We start from the raw sequence: 23,081 nt of genomic DNA, 5'->3' as shown, positions 1-23,081 counted from the left end.
AATTCACATTACTAACTACGCACAAAACCTTATTTTAAAATTAATGAACACTTTACTGCTACCTCCCTTACATGAAACCTAACTTCTTGATTGGGAAAGTTTTAATTTTGGCAACTATTTCCAGACCTGAATAAGATTCAAAAAGTTATGAATTGACATAGATTTTGAAGTGTGTGTACATATTTCCTCTGGCCTGATAAACTAGGCATGAAACGCGACTTTGACAGACGTTTTGCTAAATATTTTAGTTGATAGCAGACTAAGACCAAAGGAAACAGTTCTCGAGTAAATCGTGCCCTAGAAGGTCAGGGTACTAAAGGGAGAGGCTACATGATGGAAGGAAAAATAATGGTGAGCGTGAAAAGTCAGTCGTCTGTGGGCTTAGGGTTGAGTTTTGAGTAAATAAGCCAAACAAATTCTGTTACTTCTGTAGATAAAGCCACGCCTAATATTTACTTGTCACGTTCATTTTTTTTTAAATTAAAGTTTATGATAGGTCTATAAATGGCGAAGTAGATTCTTTCAACATTAAGCATTCATTGATGTTTTATTGAGAGTTCTGTCCCTTCGCCTGAGAGGCTCGGCTTTCCTTGATTTTGTTTGTGTTTTGTGATCATGCTTCAATTTGGTTAAAAGTATTGGACTTTCATGTTTACGTGTGCTTCTGCTGAGGTTTCTTTCTCTCCTGGTTTGCAGCAGGACTGTATATAATGCTTTACCTGTGACCCCTGCGCATGCGCCCTGTGTGCAGCACGATCTCATCCCAAACACTATTTCGGAACGCCACACCGAAACGCAGCGAGTCCTCGCATTGTTCTTCCTTCTACATCTTTGTTTCTATTTTGTGATCTTGTTTAACGCAACGAGATATTGCGTTTTTATAAACTACCATTTCGTGATTTTCTCGTGTTGCTTTGTATTTCTGTCTGTTTCTGTTGATATGTCTGTATTTTTGTTTGCTATATTACTGTGTGCAATGAATATTTGTATGCACACTGTGGATGGACAGAAACTCCATATTTTAAATTGTTAGCCTGTTTATTAATAATCGCAGCTCGACTGTAGTGGAAGAAGTTTCAATGCGGACAAATTTATCAAAACATTAATAGTTTAATTAATGAAAGAAACTACAGGACTGTTTACTCGTGGTTGCATACTGTGACGAAAATTTGCATTTTCCCACATTTACACAGAATACAATAATTAAAAAAAAAGGAAACTTACAGAATCTGTCCTTAGAACGCCATAGTCCTGCAGGAAGGAACTGTAAGTTCTGAGTCTTTTCCTTCAGTGAGAAAATTGCTTGTTTAACGCTGCTAGAAAAAATCCTAGCAGAGCTGGAGCATGAAACTGTTAAACAGAAGGACTGTCGGTTATTTTCTGATTAGACTGTAAAATTCTATCCAATAGGCACTGAGCACTTTGCCACAGCCGAAACGTTGCTTTCAGCAGCAGAAGATAGACGATGCTAAAGTATGTAGACAAGAAAAAAGTCTATAGGATATCCGCCGTTCGTAGAAAGGACGAGTAGAACAGAGTTTTCCTCCATATTAAATAAACAAGATGATTACATCTGATCACAAAGCGTGGCAAATGTTTTCCTGTGTTTGTTAAATCCATTCATCCAAAATATCTGCTTTTTTTTTTTTACGTCATGAATGACGCAATTTTCGAAATGAGTTCACAGCCTTTTGTTACAGCAAAGCACGCGTTGGTATGGCAACCAGGTAATATCTAGGCATGGCCATTAAACTATGAAAGGCGATGTCACGCACCTTGACGTGCTTGGGTAGATTGATGAGCGATGATTGATGTCTTCTTCTCGAACATACGAGGGTTTCCGTTTAATCATCGTTGAGTTTAAGTTTGTTTGTTACCATCTAGCCCTTGACATCACTAATACAGACTTCTATGATGCTGGTAGCAGAGGGAGACTCAGCAGGTGGAGTGGAGCAGTATATGATTGATGAGTGACATGGTGAGACTCGATGCAAGATGAAAATGAACTGGATGGGATCGAGTATTGAGCTTTGGGGAACCCGACAAGAAAGTGGAGCAAGCCTAAATTTTAGACCGACGACGAACACGGTCTGGGTCCTATCAGTGAAATGGGAGCTGAACCATGCTTCTGCAGGTCCAGAAATTCCGCAGAGAGCGTAAAATCATTAAAGGAGCAGAGAGTGGTCAATAGTTTCTAATGCAGCAGACAGGTCCAGTAGAGTTAAGACAGAAACTTTATCACTGTCGAGTGCAGATAATATATCAGTGGTTACTTTAATGAGAGTGGTTTTGCTACTGTAAAAAAGTATGTACTCCGACTGATCTTGGGAGATGATATGGTTGGAAGCCCAGAGCTGTGTCAGAGCCTCTTTCTCCGTGATCTTAAAGAGAACAGAAGTCAAGCGTGGACTTCTTAAGGTGTGACCATACCAGGGCAGTTTTAAACAAAGATGGGAAAACGCCTGATGACAAAGTGACGTTTACAATATTTTTAATGGCCAGAAAGAAAACATTTCAGCAATCAAAGTGAAGGTTTGTCAATGTGGGTATTGGATCTAACTGGCAAGTTCTTGTCTTGGTTTAGAATAATCGCCTCAGAGACTACCGAAACATGGTCAAAGAGCATCCCGAGAGAACATCACAAGAGATAATTTCAGGCGCCGACAAAATGTCTACGGAAGGTCAAATGTTAGAGACCTTGTTAGTAAAATAATCACTGAACACTTGGGTGCCTTTCCTCGTACTCCAGCAGCCGCAGGCAGCAGGTTTGAAGGAGGAAGGCCCGATTTTTAAGAACGTACATCACTATCAGCTGGCACTTGCGGTCTGGCTTGTGAACGAAAGAAAAAGTGTGATGCAAAAGTGAGTTGCTGCTTCTACCAGGACGAGTGATGAAGTGAAATGCGCCGACGCTGGTCAGCTGTATCACAGGCAGCAAGCGATGGGAACAGTGTCACCGGTCCAGCTTCTTGTCGTCTGCTAGGGACAACAATGTCGCTACCACTTCAAGATATGTGTATAACTGTTTGATATTGTAATCTTTCTTTTTAGTTGAAAATTATTTATTTGAATTGTTTTCGTTACTGTGTTGTCAGTTGTGTTGCGCAAACGAATGAAAGGAGTTACATGTCCGCCAAAAGCTAGTGGAGCTCTATCGGCGTGTCCCTTCATACCACATTAGTGGGGAGGCTATCGTTGCGATAGCTTTCGGACCGAAAGGCTCTATCGCAACGATTGGCTAACGGTGCTTCTTGCTTTGTTAGCAAGAGGGAAAAGACGGATGCCTCCTATTATTCGCTCGTTTACACCCTGCCTCCACCTTTACACACCCTACACACCCACTCAGTCGCATCGCACGTCCGCACGCTCCAGTATTTGATATTCAATTTTGTTAGAGGAGATATCCAAGGAAAACGAAATTCTTTCCAGTTGCTTCTCCAACAAAAGAACGATAAAAAAAAAACAAACAAAAAAACAAAAAACAAAAAACAAAACAAAAACAAAACAAAAACCACCAAACAAACAAAACAAACAAAAAAAGAAATTTGGAAAAAAATCCATCATGGCCAAGGTGTCGGCATGCAGGGTGGCTGTTCTGTACCAGAACTAAAACATAAATGGATCTGTGATTGAACGGGAAGGGCGCGTCTGTGAAGGGGTGGTGTTAGGGGAAAGGGGTCCTCTGGCTGGCTCGCTTCGCCCGCTTTCACCCTCACACTCAGACACCCGTCCAGGGATGGGGAGTAGCTACTGTAGCCGGCTACAAATTTTGTAGCTTGTAGCTTAGCCGGCTACAAATTAAAAAAAAAGTAGCTTGTAGCCGTAGCTACATTTTAGAAAGTAGCTGTAGCTTGGCAACATGTTGGCTACTTTCACGACTGTAGCATTCTAGTAGTGTACAAAGTACAGTGATACCTCGGTTCTCGAACGCCTTGGTTTTCGACCAAATCGGTATTCGACCAGGAAATTCGAGAAAATTTTGTCTTGGAATCCGAACAAATATTTGGAACTCGAACATCCGAACGTCCGAGATGAGCCGAGTTGAGCCGAATGGCGTTCATTCAGCCAGAGATCTGTAGGGACCTACAGATCTCTGATTCAGCCCAGCGCGCCTTGCTTGCGTCATCAGTGTGAGTGCAGAGAGAGAGAGTGACGTTTTTGTGGAGAGAGTCATGAAATGTGTGCAAAATGGGCAGAAATCGCAAATTTTGTTGAACAACATCACCCTGATAAAGTGGTAGCAAATAGAGCAGTTAACATTTTTAATGACAATGTTATGTCCACTTTCCGCAAAATTTTGCAAAGGAGAAAAAAACAGCAAACAATTGACAAATTCTTCCGTAAAGAAATCAGACAAGCAACTGCAGAGCAAGATTCTGATTCTCCTCAGCAAAAGATACAGAGAACAGAAACACCCGAAGAGCAGTTACCCTCTGTTTTTATTGAAGAGGACTCCCCTTCAATACAATAACCATCCCCCTTCCCTCCTCCCTCCACATTCATTCCCTCCTGCCATAAAGTTTGGTAGAGGTACAGTAAATGAAACACAATTTACTGTACTGTACAGTACATTTTATTTATTTTTTTTTTTGTTTTAATAAATACACTTTTATTTCTTATTTCTTGTTGAGACTCATGTTTTTCTACATATTATATACAAATTAGGCCAGTAAATAGGCATTTTCTGGGGCTTGGAACGAATTAATCCAGTTTCCATTATTTCCTATGGGTTTCATTGCTTCGGTTCTCGAACAATTTGGTTCTCGACCGTCCTCCCGGAACGAATTATGTTCGAGAACCGAGGTATCACTGTATAATGTCTTTGGGTTGTAGATTTGCTTCTATATTCCAGAATGTTCAGCACGGCAGCAATGTAAAAGATAGAATGTCTTTGTGCGAGGGAGGAAATGATGTTCAACAATGTAGCAATGTTCAAAGTAAAAATGGCTTGTCTTTGCTCGAGGGAGGAAATGATGTTCAACAATGTAGCGATGTTCAAAAATGTCTTTATTGCGACGAAATAGAATGTCTGTGCTAGAAGCCTAGAATGTTCGAGGGGAGGGAGAATAAATAGCAGGGCTGACAGTGGTGTGGGACCTCTTTGTGAATTGGAGAGAGAGAGAAGTTAGGCCAGCTGCTGAGAAAAAGATACTGAATTAAAGAAAACTTCAGTGTGGAATTCAATCTCTGTGATATTTCTGGTACGACAGCCTGCTCTACGTAGCCACTTGACGTGTTGGTTACACGACCATTCGTCGACAGCGTGTCCGCAAGACGACGACAGCCACTGCTGTCACTGCTCGGTGTCTTGACAGCCAGACACCACGTGTCTCGCACGCTCAGTAACCGGAAGTACCGGGTCGTCCAAGTGGCGGGAGCGATTTGAAAAACGAAGATGGACGTACCCATCAATTTCCAGCCTTATTTGAAATTTTTTACATTTTGCGAAGCCACAAAATGTGGGTATAGTTTCAAATGCAAGAATTGTTGAGAGATTGTTCAGTCTGGCAGGACTTATCATGACAAAAGCTGCGCACTAGGGTGACAGACAGCAACTTCGAGGCCAAAGTTCTGGTCAAATTCAATTCCATGAAGGACTAAAAGAATGTAGATTTGTTTTAAGGTTACCGGTACACTCCAAAAATTAAAATCCATATTTTAAATATCTTTAAGGGTTTTTAAATATAGAGTAACAAAATAACATAAATATAGCAGTTTAAAACTGTTTTTGAGTACCTAAAGTGAAAATTGTGACTTTAATCAACGTTTTTGTTTCAAAACGTACAAGCATTTAAAAAACAAATTTACACAATACCATAAGTCATATACCAAAGGTTTTGGATTTTTTGTAAACTAGAGGCACTGATCTCAAGATTTCTAGGAGATATAAAAAATCAGACATGGTACCCCCCGACTCAGTGTGAATGTGGCAATTAAATATTTAGAAAAATGTTAATTTTATCAAAAGTAATGTTTATACCATATTCTCAAATGCATCACTTTGTAGCTTATGCATTTCTAAACAAAATTGCAAAATTCTACTGCTGTAGCACAAGCCAATCTTGAGAAATATGTTTTTATAGTTTAGGACTGGATGTCAAAAACGACAAACAGAGAAATTCAAGCTTAAAGATTTAAAATAAATATATCTTGTATCAGATCATTTTTGAAAAATATATTTCAGTGTTTATATGCTACATTTGACATCCTACTATATAATTAAAGTCTATTCTAGTATGCCAGGACTATACTTTTCACCCTATCAGCTTTTGGAAACAATTAGTTTGTGTTCCTTTCTTTGTTTTCAGTGTCAGTGTTAGAAAAAAAATGCCTTATGATCTGCTTGCCTAAATTAGATTAAGCAGTGTTTTACTTATATTCCATGCAAACTCATTTATTTCAATGGTCTGTTGTTCATTGTCACAGTATTGATAAGAGGTTGACATTTTTCATCACCACATAACCTAACTTATTGAAAATTCCACCAGGTACCTGATACTTAAGCATCTGTTTAGTTTTCATTTCTAAGTAATAGGGAACAAATAGTTATAGAAAACAAATGTTTATCGGAAAACTTATATAATTTCTTTTGTCACTAAAACAGGATGAGGAAAAAGATCCAGAAATGTTTAATATAATCGTAAAATACGTGTACTTATTGTGTGAAAAAGGCCGGGGGAGGAAGGGGGCAAGGAATGAATGAAAGCATTTATGGATTCACTAAATAAAATTGTCGGTATATCGCAGTTCTCCGTTTCATTATTATAATAAAAACTTTGTAAAGCAAGTAATAGTGTTTAGTGTGTATGTTTGATGTTTGTGTATGTTGCTACAGCCAGCTGGCTACAGCTAACTTGTTATAACATCACGATTTTAAAAGTAGCCAAAAGAAGCTGGCTACATTTTAAAAGTAGCCCAAAGTAGCTGGCTACTTTTTGCAAAATTGTAGCTGTAGTGTAGCCGGCTACATTTTGAAAAAAAGTAGCTGTAGCCTAGCCGGCTACAAATTAAAAGTAGCTTGCCCATCCCTGCACCCGTCCGTTCCACACGTCCGCACGCTCACCGACTGACAGTCGCTCTCCTCGCGTGCGCAAAGCACACAACTGACAAGACAGTTGCACAACAAACAAATTATAATTACAAGAAAATTAACAAAGCAAATTAGGTTGACACAAATTTGAGAGCAGACTAAACTTTAAACATTAACTAATTGGTACATACGACCGTATCTGTACAAGTGTCCGCGCCTGATGATTTCAAGATGGGTGTGACCGGCTGTACACACCTGTTGTCGTGGAGGTTAGTGTGACTGTCCACAGTTGAGAAGATGGGTGTGACTGACTGTACACACTTGCAGACGAAGAGATAGGTGTGACTGGCTGTACACACCTGTTGACGTAACACCGTTGACGCCCTCGCTTGTCGTTGCACCTCTCACCACTCTCATCCACCAGACCGCAAGTGCCAGCTGGCAAGTGCCAGCTACTGCCTACTGCGCTATTCCCGTACCTACTACATCTGCCACCCCCGGCTCTAGTTCTCGCTCCCCTCCTAAGTCACGGCGCCCTGTCAAGTCATAAAAAGGGACAGAAAGGTTTCCCCCATTGTCCACTTTTAATGAGCACCGCCTACCTATAATTACTTACACCCCGCTTCGGCTGTTGTTGTGGCCTTGAACCAGGCTGGTTCATTACAGGATCTACAAAAAATAGACAATGGTTAAAAAAAAAAGCGATTCAAATAAAACAGTGGAGACAAGGAATGCCACCACCCGAATATGAAGAGGCTGCAATCCTTGGCATAACACCTCTCCCTGATCAGTGGTATTGGAGGTAAGTGACACATTATCTGGCTAAAAAAGTATATAAAACAGTAAATGACGGAATAATTACTTATTTTTATTTATATTTTTATGAAATTATAATATTATAATAGAAAATGTGATTATGTTTGCAAATCAGTTGGATGTAGGGAGGGTAGCAGTGAAACATAATGTATGCTTTGGATGTTTAAATCACACTTATAATTATTAATATTACACTCTTTACATTCTTGGTAACTGGGGACACAGCACCACAGGTTGAAATGGGTTGGTTTAATCTTGCCTCAAATGCAACCATTATTTACTTTTCTTTTATTGTTTATCCATCAGCTCTATGCTTGTTGATTAAATGAAGTACAATTTTTAAAACATGTTTTTTATTCCAGTGAATGGTCCAGATTCACAGGAGGTATGCAGGCTGAATGAATTCATGTTTTATGGTGGCTCTATTGTGAAGTTTGTGCGCAGAATGCTGTGTTCTGAAGTTTGTGTGCAACATGCTGCCATCTCAACAAGTAATACACAATATCTTAAAATTTACATAGTGAAATTTATTTTACACTCAAACAGTCACAATCACATATTTTAAAACAAAAGCAAACTGAAAAGTGAATAATTGCATCCACACACAAATATATATATACATTTAAATGATATTTTCAGTCAATTTTTGCAGGATTGATAATTTTCTGCCACTTTACACTAAATCAGTTTGTGGATAACATCACTTTTCTTTAGAATGCTATTGATGTATATGCAGAAATCTAATTGCCACTCTTGCAACCATCATTTAGTACATATTTTTCTTTGCTCTGCCACAGAATATTCAAGTCCCTTCAAATCGTTGGCAAACTTCTACCCGTCAACACCACCCTGGACAACCGGAAAACCCTTGGAATGAAAAAAAAAGAAAAACAGCCAGCAAAGGAGATACAGAGCAACAGCTCATGATATAACATTTCAAAGACCAAAGTGCAGTCTACAATAAGCCAAATGGAACTAGAAATTAAAATCTCAAACTAGAAGTCTTGCTGCTAAAAGCTAAAATAAGCAAGCTAGACAAAGAGATAAATGATAATTAAAACCCAGGGCTTCTGCTTACGCCAAAAATTGCGTACAGTACGCATTAAAAGTTCGGAGGACCCCTTCAATTTTCTTCAATGGGGTCCCAGGGGAACCCTTCAAATTTGGGCGAAGAACAGATACAAAATTGGGTAAGTGTAGTGTCTGACATCGTAGCTCAATCTAGTGTTGTCGTCTGCTACAAGGCGAGAGTAACTTCCCTTGCACTGTTTTTTGTTTCCCTTAGCGGGAAGAGTTCCATCATGGACAGCATGGTTAAATCATCGTCTCAGAAACAGAAAGAAAGTGAGCACCCCAAGTACAGTGAGCACACGCTCATCACAGAAGCTTGCACAGACTTCATGGCACAGAAATCTCGCCGTTTCTCACTAGACATTACAGTGCTTTGTGTGTCTGTAAGGCAGTTGAACAAAGTACAGTGGAACCTCGGTTAACGAACATAATCCGTTCTGGAAAGTTGTTCGTTATCCGAAATGTTTGTTATCCGAAACAGTTTTTCCCATAAGAAATAAAGGAAATAGATTTAATTGGTTCCCAGCCCCTGTTGACTCGCCTCGCTATGTACAACTCTGACGTCTGTGTGAGTGGCCTTGACCTGTGCATGCTGATGTTTGTGGGTTCGAATCTTGAAAATGGAAAGGGTGGATTACTTTGAATTCGGCAAGTCTTATCTTGAGCGTATCATTATCTCTTATCATTAGACATTATTCCATCATTAGTTTTTTTTACTGGCATGTAAATCTTACAAACAAATAACTGAAGAATTTACAGAAGAAGATCTTCGTAAGGATGTTTTCTACATCTTAAAAATTAAAGTCTTTTTTACGGGTAAAACTTCCGACTCCGGTAGCTTCTGTGTTTATTTTCTGTCTGACTGTGAGTATTTTTACTGTTAATGTTATTTGCGTCGCTATGATATACTTTAATGTGAAATCTGTATGAAAGACCCGTACAGTCATTCAAACATTAAACAGCGCTCCGGCTATGAAATATTTCTCATCGTGCAAGAGAGACATAAATTGAACCTGCAATGCCAACAACTATACAGAAATCATTAAATTCCACACACTCCTCTATATTAACATCATTAAATGCCACACATCATTAAATGACAGTTTTCTATGCAGCAAGAAAGCTTTGTGACTCCTTTTAAAACAAAAATAAAATCACTCAAGTAGAATTTGACAGAACGTAAATTCTGCTCCATAACGACAGGTGTTACTGGTCTCGGCCATCTTACACACACAGAAACCCTCCATGCCTATATCACTTGGAAGGCAACAGGCGGTCAAAATGTGTTGCTGGGTGCACGAAACGTATCCTCCTCCTCCTCCTCTTCCTCCTCATCATCATCATCATGTAGAGGAGGTCACTTCTCGATTGTTCCTTCTCTCGAGTCCCTAGCAGCATCGAAAGCCGAAAATTCAAAGTTTACTGAGATAAGACTTCGTAAGCAGGGTTCTATCTGTATTACTTTCTTATTTTTCTTGCTGTTGGCTGTCCGAACTCTTGCTCAAAATCCAGCTATTCCAGATACATGCATATACAAAATAGTATATGAACTTCATACAGTAGTACAGCAGTATATACCATGAAACACAAGGTGAATACACATGCATAGAAGTATGTGTACTACATATACACAGCAGTACACTAGGGTGTATATATAATAGGGTTTTAGTATATAATAATATTAATATAATAGTGTATTTTAGTATACATAATAATTAATACATATATAGTAGTACCTTAGTACACACATATAATATGGAGGTGTGGGAAGGAAGGGGTGGAATTACTGCTTGGATTCACCCTCCATGAGCACACGTGACATTGTAAAATCCGGGGTAACTTCCTTTTTTTGTCGCTTTGAGGCTGAAGAAAAAACTTGTCCAGTGTCTGTCGCTTCTGTCTTTTTTGTAAAACTCTTCGGTAATACGACATCACATTATCATTGAACATGTTAAGGCTCCTATTGCCGATAACACTGCTAGGGAAAGACTTTTCTACAGAATTTTCTTTGGAGCCATGATTGAGGAATATCTTATTAAAATAAATTAAAAAATTCACTAAATAAAAAGGATGCACACAGATAAGGAACGACCGATCGTAACTGTGTCTAGATCGCGAATGATGACATGTTGGTCGGTCACGTGTGGTTCACGTGGCTAATCGTTATCCGAAATTTTGTTCGCTATCCGAGACAAATTTTTAACGAAAGTTTTGTTCGTTATCCGAAATATTCGCTATTCGAGGCGTTCGCTAACCGAGGTTCCACTGTATGTTGATTTGTTGATTTGTTTTTTGTTCACATTGTAAAGGGACACCTTAGAGTTAGTCTGGGACCCCTTAGAAATCTGAAGAAGGGGTCCCTGGGACCCCAAAGACTTTAGCCTTAGCAGAAGCCCTGATTAAAACTAACAGTACTGCCAGTGAATGCATTTTTGTATATTTGAGTGGATCTGTATACAGTTAAAAAATGTGGGTTACAGCACAAAGCATCAACACACACACACTCACACACACCTGCAGCACATATTCTGAAGTGAGATGCAATGTGCAATAAAAAAAAATGTGGGTTACTATACAAAGCCTCAAGACACACAAACTCACACACCTGCAACACATATTCTGAAATGAGATACAATGCAAAATAAAAAAATGTGGTTTACAGTACATAGTCTCAACACACACACCTGTAACAGGTATTCAGAAGTGAGATGCAATGCAAAAAATAAAAGTGGGTTACATTACAAAGCACCAACACACACACACACCCTGCAACAGGTATTCAGAGTGAGATGCAATGCAAACTAAAAATTTTTGGGTTACAGTACAAAGCCTCAACACACAAACTCTCTCACACAAGGCAAATCCTATGTCAAGCACTAGAAGGTTTGACTGTCACTTTACAGTCATGTTAGTCTGCACAATACCTAAGCTAGGATGCTAATTTTGCCTTTTTCAAATTTAAAATATCATTTAAAAAGCAACTAATCACTGCTAAATTCAAATAGACAACAAGCTGAACAAGTTTTATCAGCAGCATAATAACTGATTTATTCTGTACCTGCAACACTGGAGAAAGCGACCCACGTCGATTCGACAATTCGATTGCTGCTGCAAATGTCATTTGTCAGTTCTAAAACATCGTGTCTTTTAAATTTACATTTCTTGTAAAGTTCTTGGTCGTTGTACCTGTCCAGGGGAGGAGGGGTGAGGCTCCATTAGCCGTAGAGCTACGATAGCCGGCTATCGGCGGTCCCTGCATACGAATTTTCCCGCGCTATCGTGACGAAAGAGATAACGTAGCTATGGCAGCGTTATCAGTGCTCCCTGCAAACCGTTAGCCTGAAGGTACACACTGTTGTGTTGTATCATGTACGTACACGCCATCTTGTCGCACATGGCGATTTGCAGCATAGCCTGTAATTGATACCTGTTTACAGGGCTAATCGTCGGAGGTTTTCTCTGGACACTCCGGCTTCCTTCCCCACTGTAAGTTGTATTATCACACTAGCTGAAAGAGAGTCTGTGTGAATGGTCAAGTTGTCTTGGATTAGATAGCCTGGTGATTGCTTGCCTTACTTGCTGTTGTGTAGTGTGATTTCGTGTAAGCTAGTGGAGGGCAGATAGCGTGTGTGTAAGGAACAGGAAGGTTGGTGTGTGGTGAGGTTATTTTGGAGTAGATAACCTGGTTGTTGCCTTGCTTACTTAACTGTTATGTTGTTAACTTAACGATTGTGTGATTTCGTGTAAGTTAACGTAAGACAAGCAGTGCGTAGGAGAGCGTGTGTTATATTCCTGATTACGAACTGTGTAGCTAGCTTGGCTTGGGTACCGTGGCTGTGAGCTTGACGATTGTAAATTCGTGTAATCTAGAACAGGACAGGTGGGTGGTCCATTCGAAAGTGTTCGTTACCTGATAGGAATAGGAGATGGCAGATCAAGGAAGGAGGAAAAGGCTGGAGAGGGAACGCGTAGATCAGGGAAAGCCAATATTTGCTAATTCCAAGGTGAAGAGGGAGGAGGTCAGATCGTAAATGCGGAGAATAGGGTTCAGGGGTAACGAACTCGAAAAGGTTGTGAATGACGAAATGGCGTACTGGAGACACCAAAAGAAGGCTTGGGAAGAACGGGAGGGAAAAGAACTCCAGGATAGGATAGAGTGGGAAGAGAGAGAACGCGAACTCCAGCTCAAAATGGCTGAAAAAAGAAGCAGGGCTAACCGCAGATGCGGTATCAGAAGGGACAGTGTCGCAGGCATTAGTGGCAACGAAACCAACGATGGCATGGCTAATGACGTAGATGAGAGCGAGGTGGGGGAGAGCGATGATGAGGCGTGCAGGCTAGACATTAACGAGGATGAGTTTAGCGAGTTAGACTCTAGCATTTGTGATTCTGGTAGAGATTTATACATAAGATTTATACATAAGAGTTTCTGTTATTTTAACTACAGCAAAAGAACATGTACATATTCAGACAACTATATTTCACATTCTTAATGTTCAGCGTTTAGACTTTAGAAACTTTCAGTCTTCATAAAAATGAATATCGAGACTTTGGTATGATCGTGTTGAAGGAGCAGCACTGATTTGTAGGAAGACCGTTACTAGGAATACAGATAAGGCTATCAATCAAGGCAGTAGTGGTTTTTTTTTTTTTTTTGTTTGTTTTTTCGCAATCCCCTTTTTCCCTGTCATTTTTTTATTACGCGACTTGTGCTACAAATATCTCTATTGTTTGACGAATGTTCGCTTCCGAATATCGAAAGTTATAAAATTTAAAATAATTTTAATCCTTTTTGTGCGCAGTATCAAATGACAAATAGGCGCCATTTTTGTCACGAGATTTGGTAAAAATTGATAATAAAAATAATAAGTGGGACACATCATAAACTTTAATTTAAAAAAAATAAATAAATGAACGTGACAAGTAAACATTAGGCGTGGCTTTATCTACAGAAGTAACATAATTTGTTTGGCTTATTTACTCAAAACTCAACCCTAAGCCCACAGACGACTGACTTTTCACGCTCACGATTATTTTCCCTTCCATCCTGTAGCCCCTCCCTTTAGTACCACGACCTTCTAGGGCACGATTTACTCGAGAACTGTTTACTTTGGTCTTAGTCTGTTATCAACTAAAGTATTTAGCAAAACGTCTGTGAAAGTCGCGTTTCATGCATAGTTTATCAGGCCAGAGGAAATATGTACACACACTTTAAAATTTATGTCAAGTCATAACTTTTTGCAAAACTTTCCAATCATATAAATAGGTTTCATGTAAGGTAGGTAACAATTACGTGTTCATTAATTTAAGAAAAAAATTTTGCGCGCAGTTATTAATGGGAATTTAATCGAGATTTATTAGAAAATGTAGAACTCGTTGTCATCGGGTGAGAGAAAGAGCGTTCAGCTGTGTGTGTGTGTGAGGGAGAGAGGGAGAATGAGGCGAGCTCGCGACTGTGTCATCAAGTAGTTGTCAAATACGATCACACTGCTGTTTATTCTTTATCTCAGGACCAAGCACGCGAAAATGCCAAGGAAAATGACCTTATTTATATTGGTGTGCACTGTCGCATTCTTCATTTCCTGGTTTCTGTATATGCACAAGCACGTCATCCCAAAGGTATCTAGTTTGTTTATTCTTTCTTATGTAAAGAGACAGATCGTGAGATATCTTTGCTTTACCACTTACTGAAACTTGAATATTCCTGTTACCAAGAAAACAACAAAATATCCGGACTTTCAGCCGAGTAGCCAGCGAAGCAAAGAAACCCAATCCTTATTCACATCAACCCCTTAGCCACATGTGAAACATCTAGTATCTCTATATCTTCTCTGTGTCTCTATAGGAGTTTATGTCTTGTGTGTTCCATGGTTCGATCGTTGCTCTTCGTTGTCGTCATCAACATCCATGAATCTATCATCAACATCAATCACCATCATCACTTTATATTTGCGATGACTGAGAGAAGTCGTGACGATGTAAGCGAGATCTTTCTAGTGTCTTTCCGTTGTCTTTCATGTCGCTTTTCTTTTTGGAAGAGTGATATTTAGTGTGTTGAGGGTCCTTGCTATCTTCAATCACATCCAGGCACTAGATGCTCTAGTCAATCATGTGACTGATTGAGTCTGAAGCTGTCACTGACTTACGAAGTTAGGTAGTGTCGTGTGACAGCCTGTGATCGCTGATCTTTATGAGATGATGCGAGCCTTCGAGACCTTTCTGTTGCCTATAGGTATTGACGTGCCCTTCATCTTTACGTCCTTCTCTTCCCACCAACGAGATCATTAGGAACATGAAAGACGCTGAATTGGAGGAACTGTACTACACGTGAGTTGTCAGACCACTGACTTTAAATTAATTTTCAGCTTGAACCTTTAGAAACCTGCATCCAGATTTCCGGACTTCATTATAAAGCTTAGACAGATTACACAGTGTGGAACAGTTAAGGTTTTTAAGGTGAACATCTAGGTAAAGAATTTTATTTTGTTTGCAAAGCCAATAATATTACTACTGTTTACGTTCCTAATAAACAAAACGTGCACAGAGTCTAACAGAGTATAATTCCATGATTTTTGTCTTATTTCCCATACCAGCTACGTGGAAAACGAAGACGTGTTATGCACCAACAGGATTCGTCTGGGTAAGCCTGAAGATGGCGGTTGGGATGTCTGTGACGACATAGAGCACCGTCCCCAATCACCATGTTTGGTGTATTCGTTTGGGTGAGAGTCAGCATCGTGTTTGTGCAAGCACTTCTTTCGATCACAAGTTAGAAACACATCGAACATTTCATGTGCTAAGCATATGTACTAAATGAAAGAATATAAAAAGACTTGTTTTCTTTTCTTTGTTACAGTTAAGCATCTCCTTTCCAAAATATTCGTCTGTATGTGTATGTTTGTAACTTTGTTAAGGGGAACTGTGAAGGAAATACATGTGGGTATCCTGGACTTCTGAATGTTTTTCTCCGTAAAAAGGAACATTCGTTAAATTAAAACTACATTCAAGGTAGAAAGGGAGCCAAGTCTTAAGTACCTTGACATAGTCCTTGACAACAAACTTGACAGCATCTCAGCTCCTGTTCTTGCTTAGAAAAATAAGGAATTTCGGTGTCCGTGACCCTGTATTTGAAGCAGTGTACCGCAGCCTGATCGAAAGCACTCTCTCATTTAACCTGTCAGTGTGCTTCAGTGTTCTATCAATCAAAGATAAGGCTTGCTTGATGAAGGTGGTCAAGATTGCCAGCAAGATCGTTTGCCTTGCAAGAGGACCTATACATTAGAGCCGTGAGGTTAAAAGCTGTCGGTATTATCACAGATCCCTCTAACCCACTGCATCACCAGTTTCAAATTCTACCCTCTGGACCTAGATGGAAACAACTAGTCACCAAGAAGAGTGCTTTGGCCAGTTCCTTTACATCAGCTCCAAAATTACTCATGAACAGGACAAACAAATGTACTGTGCGCACACCTGTGATAATTATTGCTAGGAGGTGGTAGGGTGTTGAGTGTAGTTATTGTGTGGGTGTGTGGGATGCGACTAAATGTTTATTTCTTTGCTTAATTTGTTTAACTCATGAGGTCTCAACAAAGAAAAATGCATATATCTCTCTGAGTTACAGAAATAGATAATAAAGAGGTATTTTATTAAGTATACAGTTTAATAGGAGAGTAATAAATTTTCACGTATGAGGTAGAATACAGTGGAGCCTCGGTTAGCGAACACCTCGGATAGCGACCAAAATTTCGGATAACTAACAGCCATATGAACCACACGTGACCAACCAGCTTGTCATCATTCGCTCTTGAGACACAGTTTCGATCGGTCGTTCCTTATCTGTGCGCATTCTTCTTATTTAGTGATTTTTTGTGCTTTATTTTAATAAGATAATCCTCAATCATGGCTCCAAAGAAGTTTGTAGAAAAGTCTTTCCCTAGCAGTGCAATAGGAGCCTAAACATGTTCAATGATAATGTGATGTCGTATTACAGAATTTTACAAAAAAGACAGAAAAACAGACACTGGGCAAGTTTTTTCCTTCAGCCTCAAAGTGACAGAAAAGGGAAGTCACCCCCGATTTTACAATGTCACGTGTGCTCGTGGACCCCCTCCAAAGCAGTAATTCCACCCCTTCCTCCCAACACCTCCATTCCCCACAGCGTTAAAACGGCTAGTTTTCTTATGTTTAAATGCTTTCGTTAATGTTTTTATGTTTATTTAACTCCATTTACATTGTGTTATAACTGTTCTAAAAAACAAAATCCTAAATAACCTGTAACTTTCAAATATTAGCGAGTCAACAGGGGCTGGGAACCAATTAAATCTATTTCCTTTATTTCTTATGGGAAAACTTTTTTTGGATAACGAACATTTCTGATAACGAACAACTTTCCAGAACGGATTGTGCTCGTTAACCGAGGTTCCACTGAAGTAGGCTCTATATTATCATGTAGTCCTATAGTAGCATTATAAAGTATCGAGTTTATGCACCAACAGGATTTCATGCTGTACTGTTTCTTTCAAATTCTCACACTCTAACATGTCTAGTACACACTGGCAAACATTATCTGTATCCCACAGTGTTGATATGCTTTAGTATGAAAGACTTCAAAAAACAGTTGGAAAATGAGGTTCGTTAAGTCCATTTCGTTCTAGTGTGAGATTGATAACATGGTCCCTATACTAAACTGTTCCAAATCAGAAGGCAAAAATGTATAAACATGCTCAACGGAAAACATGCGCACTGTTTAACATGATTTAAGATAAACTGTGCTTTGTGATCTACAATGTGAAAAGTTTATCAAATTATGAGACGATTTTGTTATCCAGGATCAACCGCGACTTCAGTTTTGACGATGCGGTCAGCGATAAATACCGGTGCGAGGTTCACTCTTTCGACCCGAGGTGTGTTTTCAGATATTTTGTTTCAAGCTCGTAGTTTTATGTTCTCTTGCTTGATAAATGAAAGTCAGGAACAATGTGTTGGAAACTTTATTTCTAAATAGCTCATCACCCTGCTAAGCATCACACACACACACACAGAACGGACAGATAAATAACCAGAGCTACTTAGGAGAAAACAAAAGAATTTAAAAGAAAAATAAATTTTTTCCTAAATTATTGCCTGAAAGTGTATTTCAATACGTTTTGTTGAAGCATGGGACAAAATGATCACAAGCACTCAGACCGGGTGTTTTTCCATAATCTTGGGATAAGCGACCAAGACTTTGTCAACAGCATAAACTGGACAATGAGAACCCTGACGTCTATCAAGAAGCAGCTACACCACACTAAGGTGGGCTAAAGAAGGAATTTTTAATCCTATTTTGTCCAGGCTGGTTGAGTATTTATTATTACTTGTTAAAAACAATTATTATTCAAATTGTGCATTTTGAAAAACAAAACAAAACAAAAATTGGTTGATTTGCATTTGTGTCGTGTATTTAAATGTCTCCCTAAAGTAGTCTATTTGAAGACATTTTTTTTTATTTAACGAAAGGTATGTGCGTGTGTGGATTATACTATAATTGTGGGGTTTTTGTTTCTCTTCATTTTTCTTTGAGCCGATATCGTCGTTGGAGAGGAAATTCTCATAAAACCATGTGCGATCTTTTTATTCGGCGATCTTGTGTAACCATCCAAACATTCTACATTAAGTACAGACTACAGAGTTCGTTGTTTTTTGCCATCTTCCCCGAAATATATCCTTCGATTAAGGATGGCCTGTATTTTTGTTGATAAACGCCAATAATGCGGACGCACATGTGAAGAATAGAACGACAAAATCAAAGAGGAAACGGTAGTGAATGTTGGTTTAGCAGACGATATTATATCAGACATTTCTTATTTACTCTAGGACAGATTTGTTTATTTGACGTTCTTTAACAATTGGATACAAAATCCCGCGGACGAACATAATGATTATTAAGTATTAGTAAGTATTCTTACTGTTCTTTTCAGATCAATATCCTCAAAATGGACATCGAGCAAGACGAGTTTAAGGCCCTGCCGAACATCATTGCATCAGACGAGCTGAAGGATGTCGATCAGCTGCTCTTTGAAATCCACTACAATTCTCGCGATGAGCAGGCGACGATCATAGACTTCATGGCGCGAGGTCTGGAACTGCTCCGTGACCTGCGGAACCTTGGCTTCTATGTTTTTCACTCTCACCCGAACGAACATAATTATTTCAAGAGTAAGATATCTGGACGTCGACGTACGACCTGTCACGAACTGTACATGCTGAATGTTAATCGAAACAGAAAGTAGTGTCCGGAAACTATTTGGTAAATATTCTTCGGGAAAGAAGGCAGGAACGTGTATAGAAGCATTTTTTGTGTGCAGTAATGCATACAGGCACAAAACATGTACATAGCTTTGCACATACACATGATAATGGGACGATCGCACTTCTAACAACCGAAACCTTTATTGCTTTTACTGTAGTCGAGTTTGTCAACGTCTGTTTTCCTCAGGACTACACTTAATTTTATCAGTTAAAAACTTCTTGATTGCTTTTGCTTTTCACCTAATAAAAGTTCTTTAATTTGAATTATCATGGTTTGACAAAGACTATTTTTGTGGTATCTATGACGATTCTAACAGCTGGAGTGGAGCTTAGATAAAGAGGGTTCACTCGCGACCGCAAGGAAAACTCGTCGGTTAGAGTTATCAATTTTACTCTGCAATAAACTGTCAGAAGTTGATAAGTTATGATTATTAGATAATAATATACTCCAATATATATTACTAAGCCATATTTTACCATCATGGGCCTTTGTTTCTGTCATATTTTATTTTTTTAAATTAACATTTATCATGAGAGATCACTCTAACTGGCACATAAGGCTAATGATGATCATAGCTTGCATCTGCATGGGCATAAAGAATTTCTCTGTGACACTTTGCAATGGTTGCACAATGTTGAAACACCCTCATCCAATGCACTACCTTGTCTGACAGGATGGAAGATGACTGTACAGGCTCTGCTTGAGCTTTTTGATGAGCTTCAGACAAATCATGGTATTTCATTACTTCTTACAGAAAGACTGAATCAAGACTGCTTTTTTTCCTGCTTTCGAGAAAAAGGGGGGCATCTACATAATCCCACTGCAGAACAGTTTAGATTATTCTTCCGTCAGATCATGATTGAGAACCTGTTTCATCACAGTCGTGGAAGTAATTGCCAGAAGGACAATGACAGCTCTTTATTGACTCTGACATCTGTGACCACTGACAAACAACAGGACATAATGATATGTAATGAAGATATTGATGAGAATGACTATGACCATGACAGTGATTGTTTAAATGACAAAGACATTAGTGATAAAGTAAATATCACTTTCAATAATTTTGATAACTATAGTGACCCTCTAGCCATTTTCTCCATACAACCACCACCAAAAACCAAATGTTTAAACATTGCAGAAGAAAATGAATATTTCAGGATATCTAGTTAAAAAGTTAATGGGGAAAGATTTGTGATCAATGTAAGACAACTATTGCAGGATCTCACACAGGATCAGAATCAGAAAAGTTTCTTAGAAACAAGCAATTTGGTGGACTCAATATTCCAAGCAAAATTCTGAGTGAGACAGTCAAGATATTAGAGTGTGCCTGTTGCAAAAATATTGACCAATCTCAGTTGATTCGACTTCTTTGGGAAGAGCTAAAAAGCATTGACCTCTGTTGTCCACTTGGTGCGTGTGATCTGAAAGGAAGTGTGATTAATCTATTTATCAATGTTCGCCATCATTTTTCTCTTAAAGATAGCTCTGTGTCCTTTTTTGAAAAAGGAGCAAACGGAAATCGAAAAATGTTGAAGCTACATCATTTGTAGCTTTTAAGCTAAAGTAATTTAAAATTATTATAGAACAGTGTGAAAGAAAATGTTATAAATCTTTATTTAAAGTACATGTGTGAATGATCCCTTTTGAGTATCTGCTTGCTGTATATTTCATGGTAAGCATAGCTGTTATCTTTCAATTGTCAACCAATGTTATTACAACAAGGAATATGAATGTATATAAATATATACATTATTATTAATAGTAGTATTATGATTTGTTATTAATTATGATTATTATGATTTGTGTGAGAATGTATTGCTCATGCTTGTATGTAAACAGAAATCTATATGTCTCAGTATGTGAGCAAATCTTCTGAATGTGGTTTGTTTATATTCATGTGTAATTCTGTTTTTAACTGCTCTTCTCATATTCATAAATTCTCATAAATTAGATTTTTATGGATTTTAAATAAATGCAAATTTGTGCTCATGGATGTGCTGTTTGAATTTATAAAAGTTATCCTTTTTAAATATAGTCAGCTGTCATACTTGTACTAAAACTCTCCCAAACTACCCTCATCTAAGCAGTTCCCATGACACAAAAATCTGTTCTTAGATAAAAGTCATTTCATATCGCAAACACCTAGACATTTACTCCAAAGATAAACACTGCTAGCGACCACTTTGTTTAGTAGTGGTTGATAGTAGCAACCGCGCGTAGTATCACTTTTTGAAGGGACGCAACTCCGTCACTACTTTTCTTAACAAGTAATGATAAAGATGGAGTGCACCCTCTCTATATCGAAGCTCTCTGGGCTAACCACTAGGCTTGGCTTTATTACCGACAGTATATTCAGCCTCTACAGTGACTCACTGTTATCTGGACTAGTTTATCTAAGGAGCAAAATTCAGTCCAATCCCGGATGTTGTGTGTATAGTAGTGGGTCTTCATGAAAGGGTTAACATAGAATTGTTTATACTAGGGAAAGAATAAACTAGAAACAAAATATATAAAAAAATGAGCTCCACCTACATTTTTAACATAGTCGATCATGTCAAACAAAATTAATGGTCGCTTGTTATATATGATTAGAGCAGTGATGCCTAACCTTTTTCGGCCTGCGGGCCATATCCATTTCGGACGCAGCGCAGCGCAGAGACTCTGGCACAAGCCTAAGCTCCCATCCCCACCCGCGTAAATTACGTAATCTCTAGAGAGAGAAGTTACATCATTTCTAGAGTAAAACAGATGTGCAAACCTACACTACAGCCCTACCCCCACTCTTTCATGACAGACTGCAAACCAAAAATCGCACATCAGTGTCACAGACGACTCTCTACCTCTCCGTCGTTTAATCTACATAAACCAGTGTTACTTCAATAGTTCCCAAAGTTCTCACTTACAATCGGTGATGTCCAGGGATGTTCATACTAGCATCTACACTTCCTTCAATAATCTTCCTTGTAAAACTCTCCTACTCTGCGGTTGACGAGGCCAACCTGACAGGCTGACTATGGTATCGTGTCTGTACCCCAGAACAATGAGTATCGGCTAGGCTGACACGCCTGGTTGACGATGATAGATATGAGCAGTAGGTGCTGACTAGATAGACACACCTGACTGCCGGCAATACACTTCAATTGCCCGAAAAAGCAGGTCCAGATTCGGCAGATAAACTCTTTTTTGGGGTTTAAAGTTAATGTTCTTTTTCGAAACATTAGAACCACCAACACACACACACACGTTGAGCTCGATAACTGCTCTGTACCTTCCATTCTGCAGGCTCCACATCACTGTGGCTGCCAAACCTTACTGATACCATTTTGATGCAGGGTTCGTGATTTTCTCGTTCTGCCTTGTATTTCTGTCTGTTTCTGTTGATATGTCTGTACTTTTGTTTGCTATATTAGTGTGTGCTATGAATATTTGTATGCACACTGTGGATGGAAAGAAACTCCATATTTTAAATTGTTAGCCTGTTTAGTAATAATCGCAGCTCGCAATGCGGACAAATTTATAAAAACATTAATAGTGTAACAGGGTAAGATTCGGGCTTTTCCCCAATCTCTCCTCAACAACACAAAAGACAACGCTCTCGTGGGTTCTAGATTATATTTCTGGTGCCAGTCGATGCTGCTGGCTCTGGCGAACCTCGATCCAACACACTTTCTGACCTCACACCAACTGCACCCCACACCTCTGCTCTGTCTCCTTATATTTGTAACAAAGTGGTGCTTGGTGAGGGGAGTCGAACAGTGACCACAACAGTCCAGCACTCAAATCAGAAAGGCAGGAACCTGTCAGGGGTGCACAACTCTTTAATGCAAATAGATCCACAGTCACGGCGGCGTCACTTGTCTCGCGCTTTCA

General features: G+C 39.1%; 2 protein-coding genes across 6 annotated transcripts in view; one reads left to right on the top strand and one right to left on the bottom strand.

The window, feature by feature from the left end:
- The window catches only part of LOC112573954 (methyltransferase-like protein 24), a 35,509-nt gene that overhangs the window by 5,441 nt on the left and 6,987 nt on the right, over window positions 1-23,081 (bottom strand). Inside the window, exons 1-2 of one of the 4 annotated variants that reach the window (XM_025254676.1) lie at window positions 7,222-7,258; window positions 1,225-1,350 (exon numbers count right to left, since the gene is read on the bottom strand). The exons of 1 other annotated variant lie outside the window; for it this stretch is intronic. The gene's annotated coding sequence lies outside the window, so the exon portion shown is untranslated. Of the gene's footprint in view, window positions 1-1,224; window positions 1,661-7,221; window positions 7,657-23,081 lie in introns of those variants that run through there. 2 more of the 4 variants (XM_025254678.1, XM_025254675.1) reach the window with 2 other exon arrangements.
- On the top strand, window positions 12,241-19,471 carry LOC112573955 (methyltransferase-like protein 24). 2 transcript variants are annotated; one of them, XM_025254679.1, is made up of 7 exons: window positions 12,241-12,403; window positions 14,428-14,536; window positions 15,150-15,244; window positions 15,511-15,639; window positions 17,746-17,820; window positions 18,073-18,211; window positions 18,877-19,471. In XM_025254679.1, the coding sequence occupies exons 2-7, from the start codon at window positions 14,444-14,446 to the stop codon at window positions 19,186-19,188; spliced, it is 843 nt and encodes a 280-aa protein (XP_025110464.1). In that variant the 5' UTR covers window positions 12,241-12,403; window positions 14,428-14,443; the 3' UTR covers window positions 19,189-19,471. The 2 variants fall into 2 exon arrangements, with proteins under 2 accessions (XP_025110464.1, XP_025110465.1); XM_025254680.1 differs by lacking the exon at window positions 12,241-12,403 and adding an exon at window positions 12,545-12,563.

Source organism: Pomacea canaliculata, linkage group LG10 (assembly GCF_003073045.1).
Source record: "Pomacea canaliculata isolate SZHN2017 linkage group LG10, ASM307304v1, whole genome shotgun sequence".
In the NCBI taxonomy this organism is placed as follows: domain Eukaryota; kingdom Metazoa; phylum Mollusca; class Gastropoda; order Architaenioglossa; family Ampullariidae; genus Pomacea; species Pomacea canaliculata.
Note: the sequence above shows the minus strand (reverse complement) of the source record. Positions and strands in the feature narration are given on the sequence as shown.

Coding starts and splice junctions, on each gene's coding strand:
- LOC112573955 (XM_025254679.1), top strand. CDS start 14,444: ATGCCAAGGAAAATGACCTTATTTATATTGGTGTGCACTGTCGCATTC. Junction 14,537..15,149: donor ACAAGCACGTCATCCCAAAG/GTATCTAGTTTG, acceptor TGTTGCCTATAG/GTATTGACGTGCCCTTCATC. Junction 15,245..15,510: donor TTGGAGGAACTGTACTACAC/GTGAGTTGTCAG, acceptor TTCCCATACCAG/CTACGTGGAAAACGAAGACG.